This window comes from Meriones unguiculatus, chromosome 8, assembly GCF_030254825.1.
Source record: "Meriones unguiculatus strain TT.TT164.6M chromosome 8, Bangor_MerUng_6.1, whole genome shotgun sequence".
NCBI lineage: Eukaryota > Metazoa > Chordata > Mammalia > Rodentia > Muridae > Meriones > Meriones unguiculatus.
The window spans coordinates 115,839,384-115,857,382 of NC_083356.1; the positions used below are offsets into that span (position 1 = coordinate 115,839,384).

At 41.8% G+C, this 17,999-nt stretch overlaps 1 protein-coding gene across 5 annotated transcripts in view; it reads left to right on the forward strand.

Annotated features, from left to right (window-relative positions):
• Ttn (titin) overlaps window positions 1-17,999 on the forward strand; it is a 262,706-nt gene that overhangs the window by 108,325 nt on the left and 136,382 nt on the right. For 2 of the 5 annotated variants that reach the window (XM_060390411.1, XM_060390412.1), the window contains 32 exons: window positions 598-681; window positions 1,057-1,143; window positions 2,570-2,650; window positions 2,870-2,950; window positions 3,083-3,160; window positions 3,330-3,401; window positions 3,630-3,731; window positions 4,153-4,263; window positions 6,134-6,214; window positions 6,396-6,473; window positions 6,701-6,784; window positions 6,930-7,013; window positions 7,348-7,431; window positions 7,674-7,757; window positions 8,510-8,590; window positions 8,905-9,117; window positions 9,785-9,859; window positions 10,057-10,131; window positions 10,344-10,436; window positions 11,101-11,178; window positions 11,372-11,526; window positions 11,632-11,653; window positions 11,844-11,927; window positions 12,104-12,181; window positions 12,646-12,729; window positions 12,960-13,043; window positions 13,261-13,344; window positions 13,544-13,801; window positions 15,208-15,282; window positions 16,020-16,094; window positions 16,754-16,870; window positions 17,379-17,456. The exons of the other annotated variants lie outside the window; for them this stretch is intronic. In XM_060390411.1, the coding sequence (XP_060246394.1) occupies window positions 598-681; window positions 1,057-1,143; window positions 2,570-2,650; window positions 2,870-2,950; window positions 3,083-3,160; window positions 3,330-3,401; window positions 3,630-3,731; window positions 4,153-4,263; window positions 6,134-6,214; window positions 6,396-6,473; window positions 6,701-6,784; window positions 6,930-7,013; window positions 7,348-7,431; window positions 7,674-7,757; window positions 8,510-8,590; window positions 8,905-9,117; window positions 9,785-9,859; window positions 10,057-10,131; window positions 10,344-10,436; window positions 11,101-11,178; window positions 11,372-11,526; window positions 11,632-11,653; window positions 11,844-11,927; window positions 12,104-12,181; window positions 12,646-12,729; window positions 12,960-13,043; window positions 13,261-13,344; window positions 13,544-13,801; window positions 15,208-15,282; window positions 16,020-16,094; window positions 16,754-16,870; window positions 17,379-17,456 (3,000 nt within the window). The remainder of the gene's footprint in view (window positions 1-597; window positions 682-1,056; window positions 1,144-2,569; window positions 2,651-2,869; window positions 2,951-3,082; window positions 3,161-3,329; window positions 3,402-3,629; window positions 3,732-4,152; window positions 4,264-6,133; window positions 6,215-6,395; window positions 6,474-6,700; window positions 6,785-6,929; window positions 7,014-7,347; window positions 7,432-7,673; window positions 7,758-8,509; window positions 8,591-8,904; window positions 9,118-9,784; window positions 9,860-10,056; window positions 10,132-10,343; window positions 10,437-11,100; window positions 11,179-11,371; window positions 11,527-11,631; window positions 11,654-11,843; window positions 11,928-12,103; window positions 12,182-12,645; window positions 12,730-12,959; window positions 13,044-13,260; window positions 13,345-13,543; window positions 13,802-15,207; window positions 15,283-16,019; window positions 16,095-16,753; window positions 16,871-17,378; window positions 17,457-17,999) is intronic. 5 annotated transcript variants of the gene reach the window in all.

Consider the following 17,999-nt stretch of genomic DNA (forward strand, 5'->3'; position numbering starts at 1 on the left):
AGGAAGGAAGGAAGGAAGGAAGGAAGGAAGGAAGGAAGGAAGGAAGGAAGGGAAGGGGAAACTTTATTCTCTACACCAAGGTTACACCCTCTTTCCCTAGACAAATTTAAGATATAAAAACATTTAATATCACCTAATGTAATTGTTCTTATGCAACTGACTTTAAACAAAATGAGTTCTCCCACTGTTTCTGAGAAAGTAGAAACTCATGCCATTAAAGTAATGAATACAGGTCTGGAGAGATGGCTCAGAGGTTAAGAGCACTGGCTGCTCTTCCAGAGGTCCTGAGTTCAATTCCCAGCAACCACAGGGGGGCTCACAACCATCTAGAATGAGATCTGGTGCCCTCTTCTGTCCTGCAGGCATATATGCAGGCAGAACACTGTATTAATAAATAAATAAGTCTTAAAAAAAAGATGAATACATTTGTCCCATTTCTACTTAGCCATTCAGCCATGAATCTTGGATCCTAAACCATGATTTTGTTGCACCCAACTGGTATAAAAGGGAAATATCTACTCTTTACTTCTTTCTTATAAGAATATATGTCTTATCACGATGAGCAGCTTCTCAAACACAGTACACTTCTTTTTAAAGTCCCTGAACCACCTAAAAAGCCCATTCCAGAAGAAGTGGTCCCTGTTCCCGTTCCTAAGAAGGTGGAACCACCAGTACCCAAAGGTAGAACAGCACTTCTTGGGTTCTGTCTTCTTGGATCTTTTGTGTATGTGACCTGTGTTAACACAATGTTATCAGTTAAACAATCTCTCATGTATTTAATTCTCCATCTGTGGGTTTTATTGATTTGTGGTAACACATGTTAATAACTGTCTTAGATGCCAGACCATCTAAACAGGTGTTTGTCCCCTCGTGTCATATGTGTGATGTCTACCTGGTATCACTGTACTAAGCATTCCATTTTGCTACAAGTAGAACATACTAAATTACTTTTTAATTCTTAAGCTCTTAATGAGGCTTTGCACTTTCCTATGATCTTAAGTGTCTCCGAAGGAGACTGTAACATTCAACCCTGTTTCAACAATGTTATCTTTAAAGTTCCTGAGGCTCCCAAGAAACCTGTGCCAGAGGAGAAAAAGCCAGTTCCTCTTCCCAAGAAGAAAGAGCCAGCCGCTCCTCCAAAAGGTATCCAGGACTGCTGGTGGAGACGGCCACTGGCCCAGGGGCCAGCACAGTCTTCCTCTGTCCTATGTTGTCCTTGTCCCTTTGGCATGTTGCGTGTGTTTAAAATGTGTGTCACTGCTGGGGACATACTCTTGTTATATATTATTTATGATTCTGAACATCCCTAAGGTAGTGTTCAAAAGTATTATTGAAAGAAGTAGCTATGTCAAACTGCTACCTTAAATTCTTGAGGAGAATTTGTGGAACATCTTTTACACACGTCTATAGAAGCAAACATCTCTTTTGCACTCTCACGCATGTGTCTTCTTCATTAAGACATTGTTGTGTGTCTATTATGAGGAGACTGAGGGAGGCTGTGCCACTTGGCAGAAATGATTGTCATCCAGATATAGATGAACCCAATGTGCTTGCGTGGCTTTTCTGCCTAAAAGCCCATGTCAGCGATTTGTCAGTAAAGGACAGATTTTTGACATCTTTTTTCCCCTCTATGTCTTGACGTTCATTAAATTGACTGCAAACATTTGGAAGTATATTCTAAATGACAGACTTTCTTATAGAAAAACACCCGCGTGTACATGCACAACATTTTGTGACAGAGAAGTCCCCAAATCCATTGGCACACTGCCCTACCGAGGGATCTGTTCCAGAGGGTATCCTGCATCTTGAGTGTAGTTTAACCGGAAACAGAAACTCGGGATGTGTTCATCAGGGAAAAGCTACATGGTGTGACTCTTCTACAGAGCTATAGTTCAGAAAGGCCACAGAGCGTCATTATTCATCCCACTTTTAAAGCAATGTATCAAGAGATGTTTTTTCGATGCACTCTACCCACACTCTACATTATTGGTTTAATTCCTGCTGATCTGTTTTACATCAGATCATACCAATGGGGGTGAAATAAAATGCTGGCCTCGACCATGGCCAATACTCAGAACTTATGTACCTATGTTTAAAATAAAGTAAATAAAAAGCCATGGCAGAATACCTGTGTAATCCCAGAACTGAGAGAAAATTATCCTCCTTGGGGCTTACTAATCAGTGAGCCTAGCCTACTTGGCAAGGTCCAGGACAATGAGGGACCCTATCTTAAAGGAAAACAGTGAACACATAGCACACTTGAGAAATAACACACAAGGTTATTTCTATCCTCCCAAAACACAAACATACACATACACACAAATCATACTAACATATAGGAATGAATTCTATATTCGTTTCTGTTATATAACATATTTTAATCTTTTAAGTGCTTCCAAAACATTGTGTGTAAGTTACTACACTGTGAATTTAAAGCAGAATCTTTCTGCATTGTACTGGCAAACAGTCTATAACATTAATGCACTATATGTCGCTTTGGAGATGTGCCTGTGTCCGCTCACAGAAATGAAACATGCCCGCACTGACCTGCTGCTTTAAAACTTTTAAGTCCCAGAGGCTCCAAAGAAACCTGCTCCTGAAGAGAAGATTCCTGTTCCTGTGACAAAGAAGGAAGCACCTCCAGCTAAAGGTAGGCCTGTTTGCCTAGAAAACAAGCCCCATTTTTATGTCTCGAGTGCGAAACATTTTGTGTTTATCTGTTAACTAGTTTGTTGAATTCCAAGTGGATGTGTTATGGTCAGTGACAGTGCAACCGCAGTTTCTGTCTGCCTGTCTAGTCTCTTCCTAGTAGTTAGATATTTGGTACTTTGAGGGATATAAACCCAGTTCTACAAATGTCTTTTTCAAGTTCCTGAAGTGCAGAAGAAAGTTGTCACAGAGGAAAAAATAACCATCATTACTCACAGGGAGGAGTCCCCACCCCCTGCAGGTACTCCTGCTGTCGCCGTAACATAACCGTGTCTTTCCTCCAGGCTTCTTTAATTGCATGTCTTCCTTTGCGGGCCTGCGTGTTCTGTGTTTGTTTGCCTGTAAGATTTAAAAATACATATTCTTCTTCAAGTGCCAGAAATACCAAAGAAGAAAGTTCCCGAAGAAAGACGACCTGTTCCTCAGAAAGAGGAAGCCCCCCCGCCAAAAGGTATCGTCCGGCCATCATCCAAAAGCTCTTTTACATTGTTGTGCTTCGAGGCAAGGATTTGTTGTGCGCTGTGTGGTGGGAGAGTGGCGCGGGTGGGCACGCTCTGTGCTGGGCTTCGGTTGGGAAGGTGTCAGAGGTCTAAATGTGCGTAATGTTTCTGAAGTGCCAGTGCCAGCGCCTAAGAAAGCTGTCCCTGAGGAGATTGCCCCAGCTCCCATCCCTAAGAAAGCTCCTCCCCGAGGTAGGGTTGGTCTCAGTCTTCTTGCTGTGTTGGTCAAGTCTGTTCTCGTACGGCCCCTCCTTGTGTGGCTTCTGAGAGACTTTCCTGTGTATGTCCTTGGGGTGTGTAATTCCTTTGTCCACTTTGCTGGTGAAAGTGGCATACTGCGACGCTTCCCCAAACTCTAGGGACAAGGGGAATGGGCCTAGTTCTTGATTTTTAAGCTTCAATGCTGATTCTTTCTTGAAGCTGAAGTTTCTAAGAAAACTGTTGTCGAAGAGAAAAGATTTGCTGCTGAAGAAAAACTATCGGTGGCTGTGCCCCAGAGAGTGGAAGTCATGCGGCATGAAGGTACATCCATCACCAGACAGGAGGAGAGTGGTGTCTGTGAGCTCCCTCGGAGGACTGTCTTCCTCAGGCTGTATATGTTTTCATCAGAGCCTCTTTGTTTTGTGTTGGTGTCAGACTACATCTGCCTGCTTAGCCTCCTGGAACCATCTTTTGTGTTATCTTGATCTTGAATCATTCTTAGAAAACGAATAAGGTGTTGGAAAGGAAGTCATTTTGAATTTGGACACTCTGGGGCACAGTTCAAGTATTTCTTTCGGTCTTGGACTTCAGTCCCCTCTTGTCTTATGTCTCTCTACCTCTTGTAGTTAAGAAAGTACCATGCCCAATGCAGAGAGAAGACTCTTCGTCTATCTGTAGTGAACACAAGGCCATTGGGTATATTCCGGCCCACTGAGTTTAAATCAACTCTTATCTTTTAACCCATCTGCAGAGGAGGAATGGGCTTACTCTGAAGAGGAAGAAAGAGTGTCTGTTTCGGTGTACAGGGAAGAAGAAAGAGAGGAGGAGGAAGCAGAGATCACAGAATATGAAGGTAAATGAGTTGAGGGTTCATTGCTACAGGACTGATAATGAAAGCCATCCAAAAGGAGTGGCACAAAGTCTCTCCTGGCCTTAGCATAGGTACCTTTTTAATCAAAACAAGATTCGAGAGCATTCATGACACAGGAGGACACCCCCGCTGAGGTTCTTTCCTATCTCTTTGGCTATCCAGAAGAAACAGTAGCCGTAGAGGGCAGGCACCTTCATGACTACCTCCTTTGTGAGGCAGGACTTCAGTGTGGGAGGCTGGTAGACACTTCCCCTTGGCTCTCTGGTTTATACATGATGGCGCTCAAACCACGAGTTCCACACACACAAACGGGAGTGTCATCCCGTGCACATTCACATGTGTGCGCCCTTCCACACCTGACAGTAAAGTCCAGTTAAACATTATCCTTATAGTGAGTGATCTAGCTTGATGTTTTTGATTTTTGTTTTAGTCTATTAATTTAAAAAGGCAAGTGACGATCCATTTAATAGACTGCCCAGTTCCTAATTCACTCTTACCCATTCTTAAAAAAGACCAGGGAAATATTTAACACGTTACCTTCCAGAAGTCAAAGGTGCATCCGTCAAAAACACTGGGCTCAAGGAGCTTTCCTCTAGTCCACATACAGAAAAAAACAAACCTGTAATATCTGTGGTCAGGCAGACTCGTCCAGATGTTCCAACTCCTGATGCTTTTAACGGTTGAAAGAGTAAACTTCATTTTGTTGTGATTTCCTTTCAGTGAAACAGAGCACTACTAAGTTCCCTCCCGAAATCCCACCCTCTAGCTGACACTATGTATCCAAAGGAACATTCCTAAGTAGGGACAGTGTAGCTCTCTTCAAGGAAAATGGGTGTGTTCATTAGCAACGTGGCTCCCTCAAGTACATTTCTGGCTCACAAGAGGTGAGTCTTCACACCCCATTTCTCCACTTGGAAGAAAACTCCACCTGAGATCCAGTGTTTACAAACTGAGTAGAATGGCTTAGAATGCAAGAGGGTGGGCCTTGACTCCCAGACAAACCTACCCGGTCAGCTGCCTTTCCTGGGACAGGTCACGGTAGCGGGCACGGTCAGGACTCGGGGGGATGTGAAGACTCACTTCTTCCTAGAAATGCGCGGGGAATCAAACGAAACACGCACGTGGAACACCCGGGCTTGCATAATGGGACAAGTTCAGTTTTTGACACAATATGCTGTGGGACCTTCTTTCAGTGTTCTAAACTGTCAGTGTGGACAGCAGGACGCTCCGGGAAGCCTGTGTCTGCGCTCAGCTCAAAGATGGAGGGCCTTGGGCTGCCCTTCACTTTAGGCAGCACGTGTGCCTTTAATTAGCCCTTTCTATGATACTTCCATAATAAACTTCATACACACAGGCTCAAAAGATCACGTGGGGTCTCTTGTCTTCTACCATAGCTACCCCACAGAACTGGGGCCCTGGGGGCATGAACTGTCTTGCCCTTAAGTCTAGGTTTCCGCCTTTCTGCCTTCAAACCTGGAGTGTTAGGGTTTTTTGTTTTTGTGTCTGTGGGTGTGTGTTTGTTTGTTTGAAACCTGCCATCAAATCCTGTGCCCCTGTTCCTTTAGTCACGGGCACTGCTCCTGTCATGCTCATGTCCTATCATCCCTGTGAACCTGAGCTTTATTGTCTTCAAGGCACCCTTTAGACGATTGAAGCCAATACTCTTTATCAGGGTGTTTGCTCTGATCCAAATAGCCCTTGGGCATCTTAAATGGAAACAAAGGGATTCAGGGATTCAGCAAATGCTAACATTTGGCAATGCTGATTACTCTTTTGAAATGATAAATTACAGTTAGAATAAAAATGGAAAAAAGTATACAATTATTCTTCTTTGAAATTAATGTCCTTAAAGTGATGGAAGAGCCTGAGGAGTATGTCGTGGAAGAGAAGATGCACTTTATCTCTAAGAAGGTGGAAGTTGAACCCGCCAAAGGTACACCAGCTCTTAAATATTTTATTCCTCTATTGCTAGTCTTGTCCTTTTATGCTCTTATATCTAATTTACCATCCACGTTGCAGACATTAATGAATAGCATAACTAGAAAAAGGTCCCTTGCGTATTTATTTTCAAAATCTGTACATTTTCTACAAGTCTATCTTATAATCTTTTCAAGTGCCAGAGAAGCGTGAAAAGAAAATTATACCAAAACCAAAAGTTCCGGCTAAGATTGAGGAGCCACCGCCTGCTAAAGGTACGGTTCCTCTCACAGAAGCGCGAGTCTGTCCGCCTGGATGTGTGTGTCTGTGCTTCTGTCCCTCTGTGCATTACTGAGGTCTTCTCAGGATTTGTGTATAAACACTTTGTCAGTACAGTCGCTGATGTTGGCGTGTGTGTGATCTTTCCAAAGAGGGTTTTGTGGTCCCCAAATAATGATACTTCCTAACAGAGTGCAAACTAATATTCTTAATATTTCCAAAGTTCCCGAACCACCGAAGAAAATTGTACCAGAGAAGAAAGTTCCTGCGCCAGCTGCTAAGAAAGAAAAGGTGTCACCAGCCAAAGGTATTTTGGGGTTCACTTTACTCGCACGTATCGCCTCGCTCCCTGTCTTGACACTGAATCAATGCATTCTTCAGCTCTTTCGCGCATTGTGTAAGTTTGTCGCTCTTTGCACCATGTTTGACCTCATTCCTTGATGCTTTCAAAGCACCTGAAGAGCCAAGGAAACCAGTTCCAGAAAGGAGAGTTCCTGCAGAAGTGGTTGAGATAGAAGAACCTCTCCCAACCAAAGGTAAACAACATCCCCAAAGGAAAAAATGGAAACGTAGAGTCTTTTCTTCCTTTCTTCCTCTGGCTACCGTCCACTGGGCCGTCATTTTTCTACGTAGATTGTTAGTTAGTGTCTGTTTGTGATGGTGGCGTGTTAAGGCTTTGTGTAGTATTACTTATTTATAGTGGTGTTTGGCTGTGTGTGCCTTATGAATTCTTCTATTCTAAAATCACAGTACTTTCTGGCTAGTATATATGTGTGTGCATGAATATGAGTGTGAGTATATATGTATATATGTTTGTATGTAGTCCACTCTAAATGTTACAGAATGCTAATCCTAAAATTATCTTGCAAGTGACCGAGAGGCACATGAAAGTTACCCAGGAAGAAAAAATTCTTGTGGCTGTAACTAAAAAGGAAGAGCCTCCGAGAGCGAGAGGTATGCCAGCTTTTCCGTATGTCATTGTCGCCTTGTCTCGCTCTCTTTAAGCACACAGCTTATGAGGCACAGAGGGAAGGGTGGGCCTTGTCTTCCTTCAGAGCTTTGTAGGATGTCTGACGTCCAGGCAGTGTCTGGTCTTTTATGTTTGTGTCGCTGCTACCTGCCTTGTACTTCTTGTGGTCTGAATGAAGAAAAACGATTCTTTAAACAATTTTCTAAAGTGAAATCTGTCTTTAAAGTGCCAGAGGAACCTAAGAAAGTTGTCCCTGAAGAAAAATTTCCCAAACTCAAACCTCGAAGAGAGGCGGAGCCACCAGCTAAAGGTACAGAATGACTTTTTAAAGGGCTAGAAATAAGCTCGCAGACACTGAACTCGGTGCAGTGGAACCGGCTTCCTTGGGCAAGGTGATCTAAGTGCATGTTGAAAGTGAAAGGAGTAAGCTGTTCCACAGCACCGCAAGACCAAGCACGCCGGTTCCACAGAGCACCCTTTGCTACTCCGCCCCAGATATGCTCAGTTCACATTAGAATGTATTTGTCATCTCATGTGTCTGTCTGGTCCACATTAAACTCATCTGTCTTGATGTTTGTCAGAAGCAGTAATCTTTGGTGAAAGGTTTGATTTCTTTAAATCCGCAATATTCTTCATTGTCCCAGAGGAGTGGGGATGGAGGGATTAGAATTACAGCGAAGATACTGTTTGTGCAATCCAAGTTTCTTTCTAAGGTTGAACTTAGTTTTATAGTCATTGTTGTAGCTTGGCTTTCTTAATTCTCTCACAAATCCCACCTGATTATTCAGCCATTTCTGAAACATTAAATAGCCTGGGGGAAAAGCATCCTCGGGTGCATGAAATGGTATAGGCTTTCAGATCTATTGATTTTTCTTTTTATTTTTATTTTTTTCTTTTTCTTTTGCAATTTTACAGTGCAAGTTTACAGGAGCATCATGTTTGGTTTTGTTCTTGGATGTGTGTGTGTGTATGTGTGTGTGTGTGTGTGTGTGTGCAAAAGTTCTCTTAACACAGTTTCTTCCAGATTCTTGCCATTTACTTTTAATAATTACTCTCTTAAAGTGACCGAAGTCAGGAAAAGAGCTGTTAAGGAAGAGAAGGTATCCATTGAAGTTCCAAAGAGAGAACTGCGACCCACTAAAGGTACATTGCACTTTGATTCATCATACAAGACATAAAGCTGTGTGTGTCCTTGTCTGCCAGTGGCTAGTTTAACCCTTGTTTCCTGCTGACCTGAGTCAAGCGCTTGAACCCTTGATATCCTCATTAGCCAGTGTGCATTTTGTGATACTCTTACCATCAAAAGATGATCAATGAAAAAAATAAAAATTAAAAAAAAAGATAGTCCACATCACCCATAGCCAGTGTGGGAGACAGTCATAAAGGAATGAAATCAAAATTAGTTGTCACTAAATGGGCCCCAAATAAAATGCTGCCTCGTGTTGGAATTATTCTAGAAGTAACTGTAACGGAAGAGAAGAAATGGGCTTATACCCGAGAAGAGGAGACCATCTCCGAGCACCGGGAGGAGGAGTATGAGGATTATGAAGACTATGAGGAGTATAAAGAATATGAGGAGTACGAGCCCACGGACGAATACGACCAATATGACGAATACGCAGAGCGCGAACAGTACGAGGAACATGAAGAGCATGAAGAATATGCCCCAGGTATGACAGAACTGCAGCCCGCATTTTGACTCCGACAGCCCGTTAGGGCAGGATGACGATCGAGGCAAAAGACTCGGAGTCATTTAGTAAATTCAGTGTTCTCGATCACTTCTGGAGGGGAAGAGAGCTCTAGAAACCTTAAGGTTGTCACTAGGGCTCACTACCACGGGGCTCCCAGCATCGAACATTTGACACTGCTTTCCAGAGAGAGAAAGCGGTTTTTAGCCTCATGAAGATAATGTGCGTGCTCATGTGGCTCTGACTCTAGACACCGTCTCTACTGTAAAATAAATGATAACTACATACCAGTAAACCCCGGCTAGAAATCTGAAGTGAATCTATATCCATTCACTCCTTCAGGTTTTTGTTGGTTTCTTTGAGAAGAGTCTGCATGGTTTCACTGATGCCCTTAAAACACCAGTGTCCAAGACAGAAAACTTTGAGTCACATGTTGCCTATCTGAAACTGAAAAGGGCATTTGTGAGCATTCTTGTGGCCTAATGACATAAGCTTGCCAGGGCTCTCAGAACCTATCCTACATGGACATCTAACTCTTATTCTAGAGATTGTGGTTGCACTGTGAGCATAGGCGATCAATTATTTTAATGAGTTATTTTGACTTGTGCCCTAGATGCTAACATTAATCACTTTGTGTATGCTTTTAAAGAACCCAAGAAGCCTATTCCAGCAAAACCCACCCAAGAACCAGTACCTGCCAAACCCAAGGCCCCCCCACCAAAAGGTAGAGTAAGAAAATTATCAGTTACAAGAACCTTTTGTTTTCTCTTGTCTGTCCCGCTCTGGATATGTATTGAAGTGGATATGTCTTAATTGTGTGTTTGGGACTGTTGTGTTATATGCTATATTTCTTAACATTTTATCCTTGCCCTGGAGAGTCTAGTTCAGGTTTGTAAACCTCTTACTATTGGTCTTTTCAAGTGCTGAAGAAAGCTGTCCCTGAAGAAAAACCACCTCTTCTCATTCAAAAGAAACTCAAACCTCTACCACCCAAAGGTACATGATAGAGTAGTAACTGTCCCAAACCGGAGTGTCACCTCTTCTGTAACCATGTCAACCGTGACTCCCACCATTCTGCCACCCCGTTGTTACTGAGTACACTGTCTGGTTCCCTTTCCACGTGCCAAGTCTTTGTGCATTGTGACTGTTTATCCTATGATATTCATGGGACCCACTGTGATATTCTTCCCTAATTAATATCTTTAAAGCTCCCGAAGAACCAAAGAAAGTTGTGGAAGAAAAAATACAAATTTCAATTACCAAACGGGAAAAGCAGCAGGTGACTGAGCCAGCTGCCAAAGGTATAACCACCTCTTCCCAGAATGTCACGTTTTGCCTGACCCCTTCACTACCTGTCTCCAGCACTAGCTCTAACATTACTTCAAAACATTGCTGCAGCCTTGTATATACAATGGCTGTGCATTGCCCCCTGACTGTGGGATTGTCAAATGGATTTTTTTTGTTTGAATGTAGTGACCATTTAGCATATTCCTAATATAGTTAAATTGATATAATAGTATGCTATTGTCCACTGAAAATTGGTAACTATTTATTCTAACATCAGTTTGAAGAACTTTTTAAAAAGCTAATTCAACAACCGGGGTTTTCTTATTTTTATCTTAAGCAACTTCCTTGCAGTTTTAGCAAGCATGTTGGTGTAGAATTGAGTTTGGACTTTTTAGGGTGTCTCTCTATGCAGAAGCATATGAGAAAACCACTGTTTCCAGCCTGGCTCTGCTATTGCAAACGTGGCTGAATTTTTCCCATTTGCTCCAGTCCTTCTATGGGTTTACATTGCTATGAGATTCAGAAGCCTTCCCATGGAAAACAAAATTTTCTCACAGAGAAAGTTGTATATTCTATTAGAGACATCTTCAAAATTATTCTATTTAAAGTACAAGAAAGCTAGACATGGTTAGATGGCCTGTTTCTGACTCTAAAATTCCCTGTACTTAATATTTCAAGTGCCTACGAAGCCCAAGAGAGTTGTCCCAGAGGCAAAAGTACCTGCCCCTAAAGCAGAAGTGCCGGCACCTCGCAGAGGTACTCCCCACTGCTTGTGTTGCTCATCTTCTTTGCTGTCGAACTCATGCTCAGCTCCGTGTGTAAAGTTCATGTTGTGGGAAATGTGAAACCTATTCTCTTTTTTGTTGTTAAGTTTGTCTGTGCTCATAAAATGTCTTCATTTCACTGAGGAATTGGAAAATCTCCCAACTTAAAGATAATCTCTTTAAAGTGCCAGGAGTGCCTAAAAAGCGAGAAGTAGAGGAGGTTGTTTCCTTCAAAGAGGAGGTGGAAACCCACGGAGAAGAGTACATTGTAGAGGAAGAGGAGGAGCTCGTCCATGAAGAATACGTCCACGAAGAGGAATACGTCCATGAAGAAGAATATGTCCATGAGGAGGAATACGTCCACGAAGAGGAATATGTCCACGAAGAAGAATACGTCCACGAAGAGGAAGAATACATTCGTGAAGAGGAAGAGGTCATCACTCAGGAAGCAGTGGTGCCAGTCAAAGGTAGATGATGGTTCCTGCACACAGAAAGGAAGCAGCAGCTCCAAGTTTGGGTGTCTGGCTTGGTCAAATTCAGGGGGTTGTTGGCACAGATGCCTAAGACCTTTTTAGATGCTGAAATGTGATGCCTGTGTGTGCTTTTCATGGTTTATGTCTTCTACAATGTTTTCAAATCTTATTGCTATCTTTAAAGTGCCTGAGGTACCCAAGAAACCTGTTCCAGAAGAGAAAAAACCTGTTCCTGTTCCTAAAAAGAAGGAATTGCCGCCAGCAAAAGGTATACAGCACTCACACGATACTCCTGACGTGGAAGACTTGGTCTGCCCTCAGATGGCTAGTTCTCTTCTGGCTACAGTCTGTGTGTGCTGCCGTGTGCTGCTAGAACATTAGATGTGCTTTCTGTGGGTGTTGTTCCTCGGGGTCAGAACCTAACTATAAACAATGTCTTTAAAGCGCCTGAGATTCCCAAGAAGCCAGAGGAAAAAGTTGCTGTGCCTATTCCTAAAAAGGAGAAGGCCCCACCCGCCAAAGGTACTGGTCTCCCTGCAGCCATTGGCCCGCAGAGTGTAAGCTGGAGAGCCTTAGTCCTCCCTGCCCCCGCAGTGTCATTAACATTAACAGCGGAAGAGAACCACTCAGGTGTCGCAAACGCCAGTTGCCGTATGTCTATCTCCGAATGCGGCCACTGAAGCATGCCTCTGATTAATACTCACGTCTTCTTCCGTGGAGAATTCTTAGTGAACAATAAATTCACACTGTCTAAGTGGCCAAAACCAATTACCAAGCTTTTCGTGCCGTCCTCGTCTCCGTTCCTTGTTTACTTGGTGGCGTTTATTGTAACTCTCCTGATGTCTAGCACCCTGTTTGTGGCTATTATTAGATCTGTCTTACAGTGAAATTGTCGACACATCTGTGACAACTCAATTGTCCCTAAATTACTAGCATCCTCTGGGAGTGGGGAAAACTGACAGTGACCTTATTTACTATCTTTTAAGTTCCGGAAGTGCCCAAGAAGCCTGTACCAGAAGAAAAGGCACCAGCACCTGTTCCCAAAAAGGTGGAAACACCTCCAGCCAAAGGTATATAACCTTTCAGGGGCACACGGTTTAATTCAGATTTCTATGAGAAGAAACTAGACAATTGGATCAAGAAAATGTTCTTTATGTACTCCACTTCAATATCGTCTTCTCTACAAAAACAGGGTTTTTCCTCACTGCGACTTTATTGCCTTATCATAGTTTTCCAGACTATGCTTGGATTCAGTGTTTTACATGTTGTATAAAACTTTTCCTAAATTATTTCTTTAAAGTGCCAGAGGTGCCCAAGAAACCTGTGCCTGAGAAGAAGGTGCCAGTTCCCGCTCCCAAGAAAGCAGAGGCTCCACCCGCAAAAGGTATTTCATCATTTATTCATAAGGGGTGGGGGGGAGGGATCTCACATCAGCGCTCACTCAGATGAAAATGTCCCCATGCTAACTACACAGCCGTGAAAACGTTTTGTTAAAAATGTTGTCCATATTGTGTGATCCTTCATCATATCTATGGCTGTTAAAAAAAACAACCAAACAAACATTGAAGGACGGGTTCTTAAAGACAAATGATATCTTTAAGTGCCAGAGGCGCCCAAGAAGCTCATTCCAGAGGAAAAGAAACCAACACCTGTTCTGAAAAAAATGGAAGCTCCACCCCCCAAAGGTACATTGATCTCAGGCAGAACTAGGGCAGGAAGGGGATGTCACGGGTACTATACACGCTCACTAGTTACGCTTGCTTGATTCTGCGTGCATTGGTGGTAATTGTGATCAAAGAATAGTTGCCTTTCATTTTGTCTGGCTATCGTGAATATTTCACACAAATGTAGAATTTTTATAAATCGAATAAAATATCTTTAAAGTGCCAAAGAAACGGGAAGTAGTCTCAGTTCCTGTGGCTCTTCCTCAAGAAGAAGAAGCTCCATTTAAGGAAGTCATTGTTCCTGAAGAGGAACTGCCACCTGAGGAAGAAGAAGTTCTACCTGAGGAGGAGGAAGTTCTACCTGAGGAAGAAGAAGTTCCTGCAGAGGAAGAAGCTCTTCCTGAGGAAGAGGAAGTTCCACCTGAGGAAGAGGAAGCTCTTCCAGAAATTAAACCTAAGGTGCCACGACCTGCACCAGGTACAGCAGTTCGCGGAATCAAGACCTCGTTATGTTGGCTTCTGCCTTCCTATCTTTTTATTCGTCTCTTACGTTACATGATACTTTACTATGTCGTCAGCAAATCCTTGTCTTATCAAAGGCATGTCCTCACCACCTACCACACTGCTTTCTGTGTCTGTCCACTGTAAGTTACCCACATGTCTTCAAATCCTTTTCAGTGTTTGATTGTTTGTGGTCCTGTCCTCAGATACATTTTGTTATAGATGTGACGTTATACGTGGTTCTTAATGTCTTTAAATGAAATGTTTTTAAGTGCCAGAGAAAACTGCACCTGAGAAGAAAGTCCCAGTTCCTGTTCCTAAAAAAGTGGAGCCTCCACCACCTCCCAAAGGTACACTCCCGGAGTGAACAGAAAGCTGATGGCTTTCTTTCAGATGGGCATCAGGAAAAAAAAATACATATATAAAAGGGACAGCCAAATTTTACTTCTGAAGCTCATCAGGACACTCAGCCATTTCTTTCTGTTAGATGCTTTTCATGCAGTGTTTTGGGTTTGTTTTTGTTTTTGGTTTTGGTTTTTGTTTTTTTTTTTGCATAAATGGTTAAAGCCAGTATTATCATAAAACTACTACAAAATGTCTGCTCAAATGGCCATAATCTTATTAAATCATGTAATGTTTCATGTAGATTCTCTGAACATCTAAAATACCTATGGAAAATTTTTTTACCTAAAAATACATAAATCTAATCCTTCACTCATTTGTTATAAGTGCATTTGTGACTCCAGTGTGAAAAGAAAAAAAAATGATACAATCATCAAAACAATGAGTAATAGATTATATCTTTCAAAGAGCATATAGGTAAACGGAAGCATAATAAGTTTTGATTTAACCTGGAGTTTGAACTTTGCTGTTCTGCTCTGAGAGCCCAGGAGCCTATCTGAGCCTTGGTTTGCTCCTTCATAAAATAGTGATGCTAAGAAATCTCAGTGGGTTCTAATATTATTGTGAAGATAAAAGATAAGTATCTCATTGCATCACTGAATGAAGAGAATCAATATTTAACATCACAGATAAGGTCATGGTACAGTATCTAAGAAGTATATTCATACCTTAAAGTACAATAATATTTTCCAAAAAAAGCCATGATGGTGACATTTTAAATACATATAACGTTTCTGCCAGTTATTAGCCTAGTTATTAATGAAATTTAAGTCAATGAAAAGAAAGCATCTGGCCTCAGAAAAACAGCCATTTGCTGATCCCTTACCCTGCAAATCCCAGTCAAATGTGGTTGGGCTATGGCCCATATCCCCTCCCTCTGCTCAGTAAATGTTGCATGGTGGTCTTCCTGTGTGTGTAGACTTCTTGCTTTCTCTCTTGCTCTTCAAAATACATTCTTACCATGAAATGATGTCTTTAAAGTGCCTGAGATCAAGAAGAAAGTTCCAGAGAAGAAAATAGTTGTTCCCAAGAAAGAGGAGGCTCCTCCCACCAAAGGTATATTGTCTCTAATGTCTTGCATCCCAAGCACTTAAGACATATTCCTTCCTTAACCCATCAAGTCCACATGCCCTGTTCTGTATTTGTGAGCGTGACTTCTTTATTGTTGTCCACATTGTCCTTGTGTTTGTGAGACTGAAATTTCAAAATATCTTTAAAGTTCCTGTGGTTCCTAAGAAACCTGAACCAGAAAAGAAGGTGCCTCTCCCTGGCCTTAAGAAAGCCGTGGCTCCTCCTGCCAAAGGTACATGATATTGGCTGCGCCATTGTTGACCTGAAAGGGTCATCTTCCTAGGATGTTCAGTATACAGGCTTGCATTGTCTGGTCAGTCGCTGACGTTTGTCACTGCGCCTCTGTTGTACCCATGCTGGTATTCTGTTCCTTTTCCACTTGGTGTGGGTGTGTTGTTGTTGTTGTTGTTTGCCTTGTTTCTCCTTTGTATGTTATTTCTGAAAATTAAAATGATAGATGTTTTATATCTTTAAAAGAGCCAGAAGTGACTGAGTACTTGTTCCTCTTCCTGAAAAAAGAAGTGACTTGTGCTACAAAGCACACTCTTGTGATACACCCACAGCATCTTCATTTGCTCCTTAACTAACTGGGACATGTCAGTGTTGCATCTTCTATGTGTTGTGCTATTTACTCTTGGGCTGAGGGTGTGAAATTTGGTCTTTTAAGTATTCTTCCTCGGCTCCTGAGTTGTAAGGGCCTAAAGCAATCAATGTCTTTTAAGTTCCTGAGGTACCTAAGAAGGTGGAGGAAAGACGGATCATCCCCCCTAAAGAAGAGGATGTGCCACCAGCTGAAGGTAGATGAGTTCCCTAAGTCACCCTTGTCTTATTACTGTCTCACATGTAAAGGAGATGATGTATATTTCACTCTAGAAATAAATAGACCATCTAGCTCTGATACAAAGTACTTGCCTAGAAGGAACTGGGCAGGCCAATTCCTTCTGTTTGACTCTCACTCTTGCATGTTTAGCCTGTGTGTGACATATTTCAGTGAAAAACTGAAATGGACCCACTAACCTCTTTATTCTTGTTTCATTCTACAATTCTGTGAAATCAATGTTTTGTCTTCTATATGTGAATGCCGTGGGGAATTTCTCACCCTATGCCTTTATAAATCATGGTAGAATAAGCTCTTCCCATAATTATCTCAGACAAACCTGAGCAACTAGTGCAGGAAATCCGACGTTAATTCCTAAATTCTTGCTTGGCTCCAAAAATCTTTCCACCTTCACTAAAATAATAATAATTCCAAATAAGTTCTCTGGGGTCCCTTCCAGTTCCAACATTGGAAAGAGCCTAACATTTTTAAAGACTCTGCAGATTTTTTCACAGATTAGTGATGCTCAGGAGCATTTAGAAGGCTGAGTGGTCTTTCAAGATGATATAATTTTGAATTTAACATATTTAACATTCAAAGGATTTTTTAAAAATAATTTACAAAATAATCTGTTTCAAGTGTATGAGGAAGCTGAAGAACCCACTCCTGAAGAGATCCCAGAAGAAACACCTAGCATAGAGGAGGAGGAGGTGGTAGTGGAGGAAGAAGAGGAGGAGGTGGTGGTGCTCCCTAAAGGTACAGCCATGCTCATAGGTTGGACATTCCAAAACCTTGGTGCTTCAAGTCTCAGAGCTGTCTAAACCTAGTCATCAGCCATATACTTTTCTTGTGTCACTCCTGGTAGCAGAAGCTTTGTGGCCCTTTCCTTTTTCCTAACATTTCCTCCTTCATCTTCAGTCTAACTATAAATGTTATTACACCTGAATCCTTCCTCCTCGATTATAAGCCTCGATTTTGCTATTCAGTTTAAATGCTGGAGAATTACCTATTTGGGTGGTGAAAGCTTTCGCTTCTTAAACCATTTATCCCTGAAGACTTCGAGGTCCTTGCAGAGTTGCTAATCATGTTCGTTCTTGGAATTTCTAAAAGTCCTGATGTTTGGGTGCTACTATCATTTAGGTTGCTAATATCTTCTTAAAATAAACCAATGTTTTATGTTGTTTTGTTTGTATTTTGATAATTGGGTGTTGTTTTGTTCATTGCTCGTGATTTTTTTCAATATGTCTATAAAATGTCTTTTAAGCCCCTGAAGTGGTTAAGAAAGCAGTGCCTGCCGCACCCACTCCTGTCCCCAAGAAAGTGGAGCCGCCTCCCACAAAAGGTATAGCAAACCCGGTGAATTCCTTAACCCCACAGTGATTTTCTTTCTAGAAAGTGCTGTGTCATCTTTCACTTCTTCCTTAAAGTAACTACCTCAGCAAACTGACAGATGACAATTAAAAATATCATTTATTCCATTTCCTTAGACAGCCTACAGTATCACTGGGCAAATAATGTGTCCATGTGTATACACTATGTGGATTGTCTTACAAGTCTCTTGCTTTAAATAGCTAAATGTTTTGATGCCTCATCATTTCTCTATAGTTAAGAAATAAGTGATCTTTCTACCCTCATTTTATTCCTCGGCTCTATTTTATTATATAACTAAATTTTCATTATGCTTTACAATTGTTTTCACTACATACACTATTTTATACAGATAAAAATGTTCTGATGGTTGGATAATAACTTTAAAGATCCTCATGCCCTTTTTTACCATAATTAACCTGGGATTTCAAGGTTATAAAGTTTCACTTTCTTGTTGCTTCTTAGTTCAATTAATGCTCCAGACAGCATCTTCAGCAACTATGGTATAATGCCACGA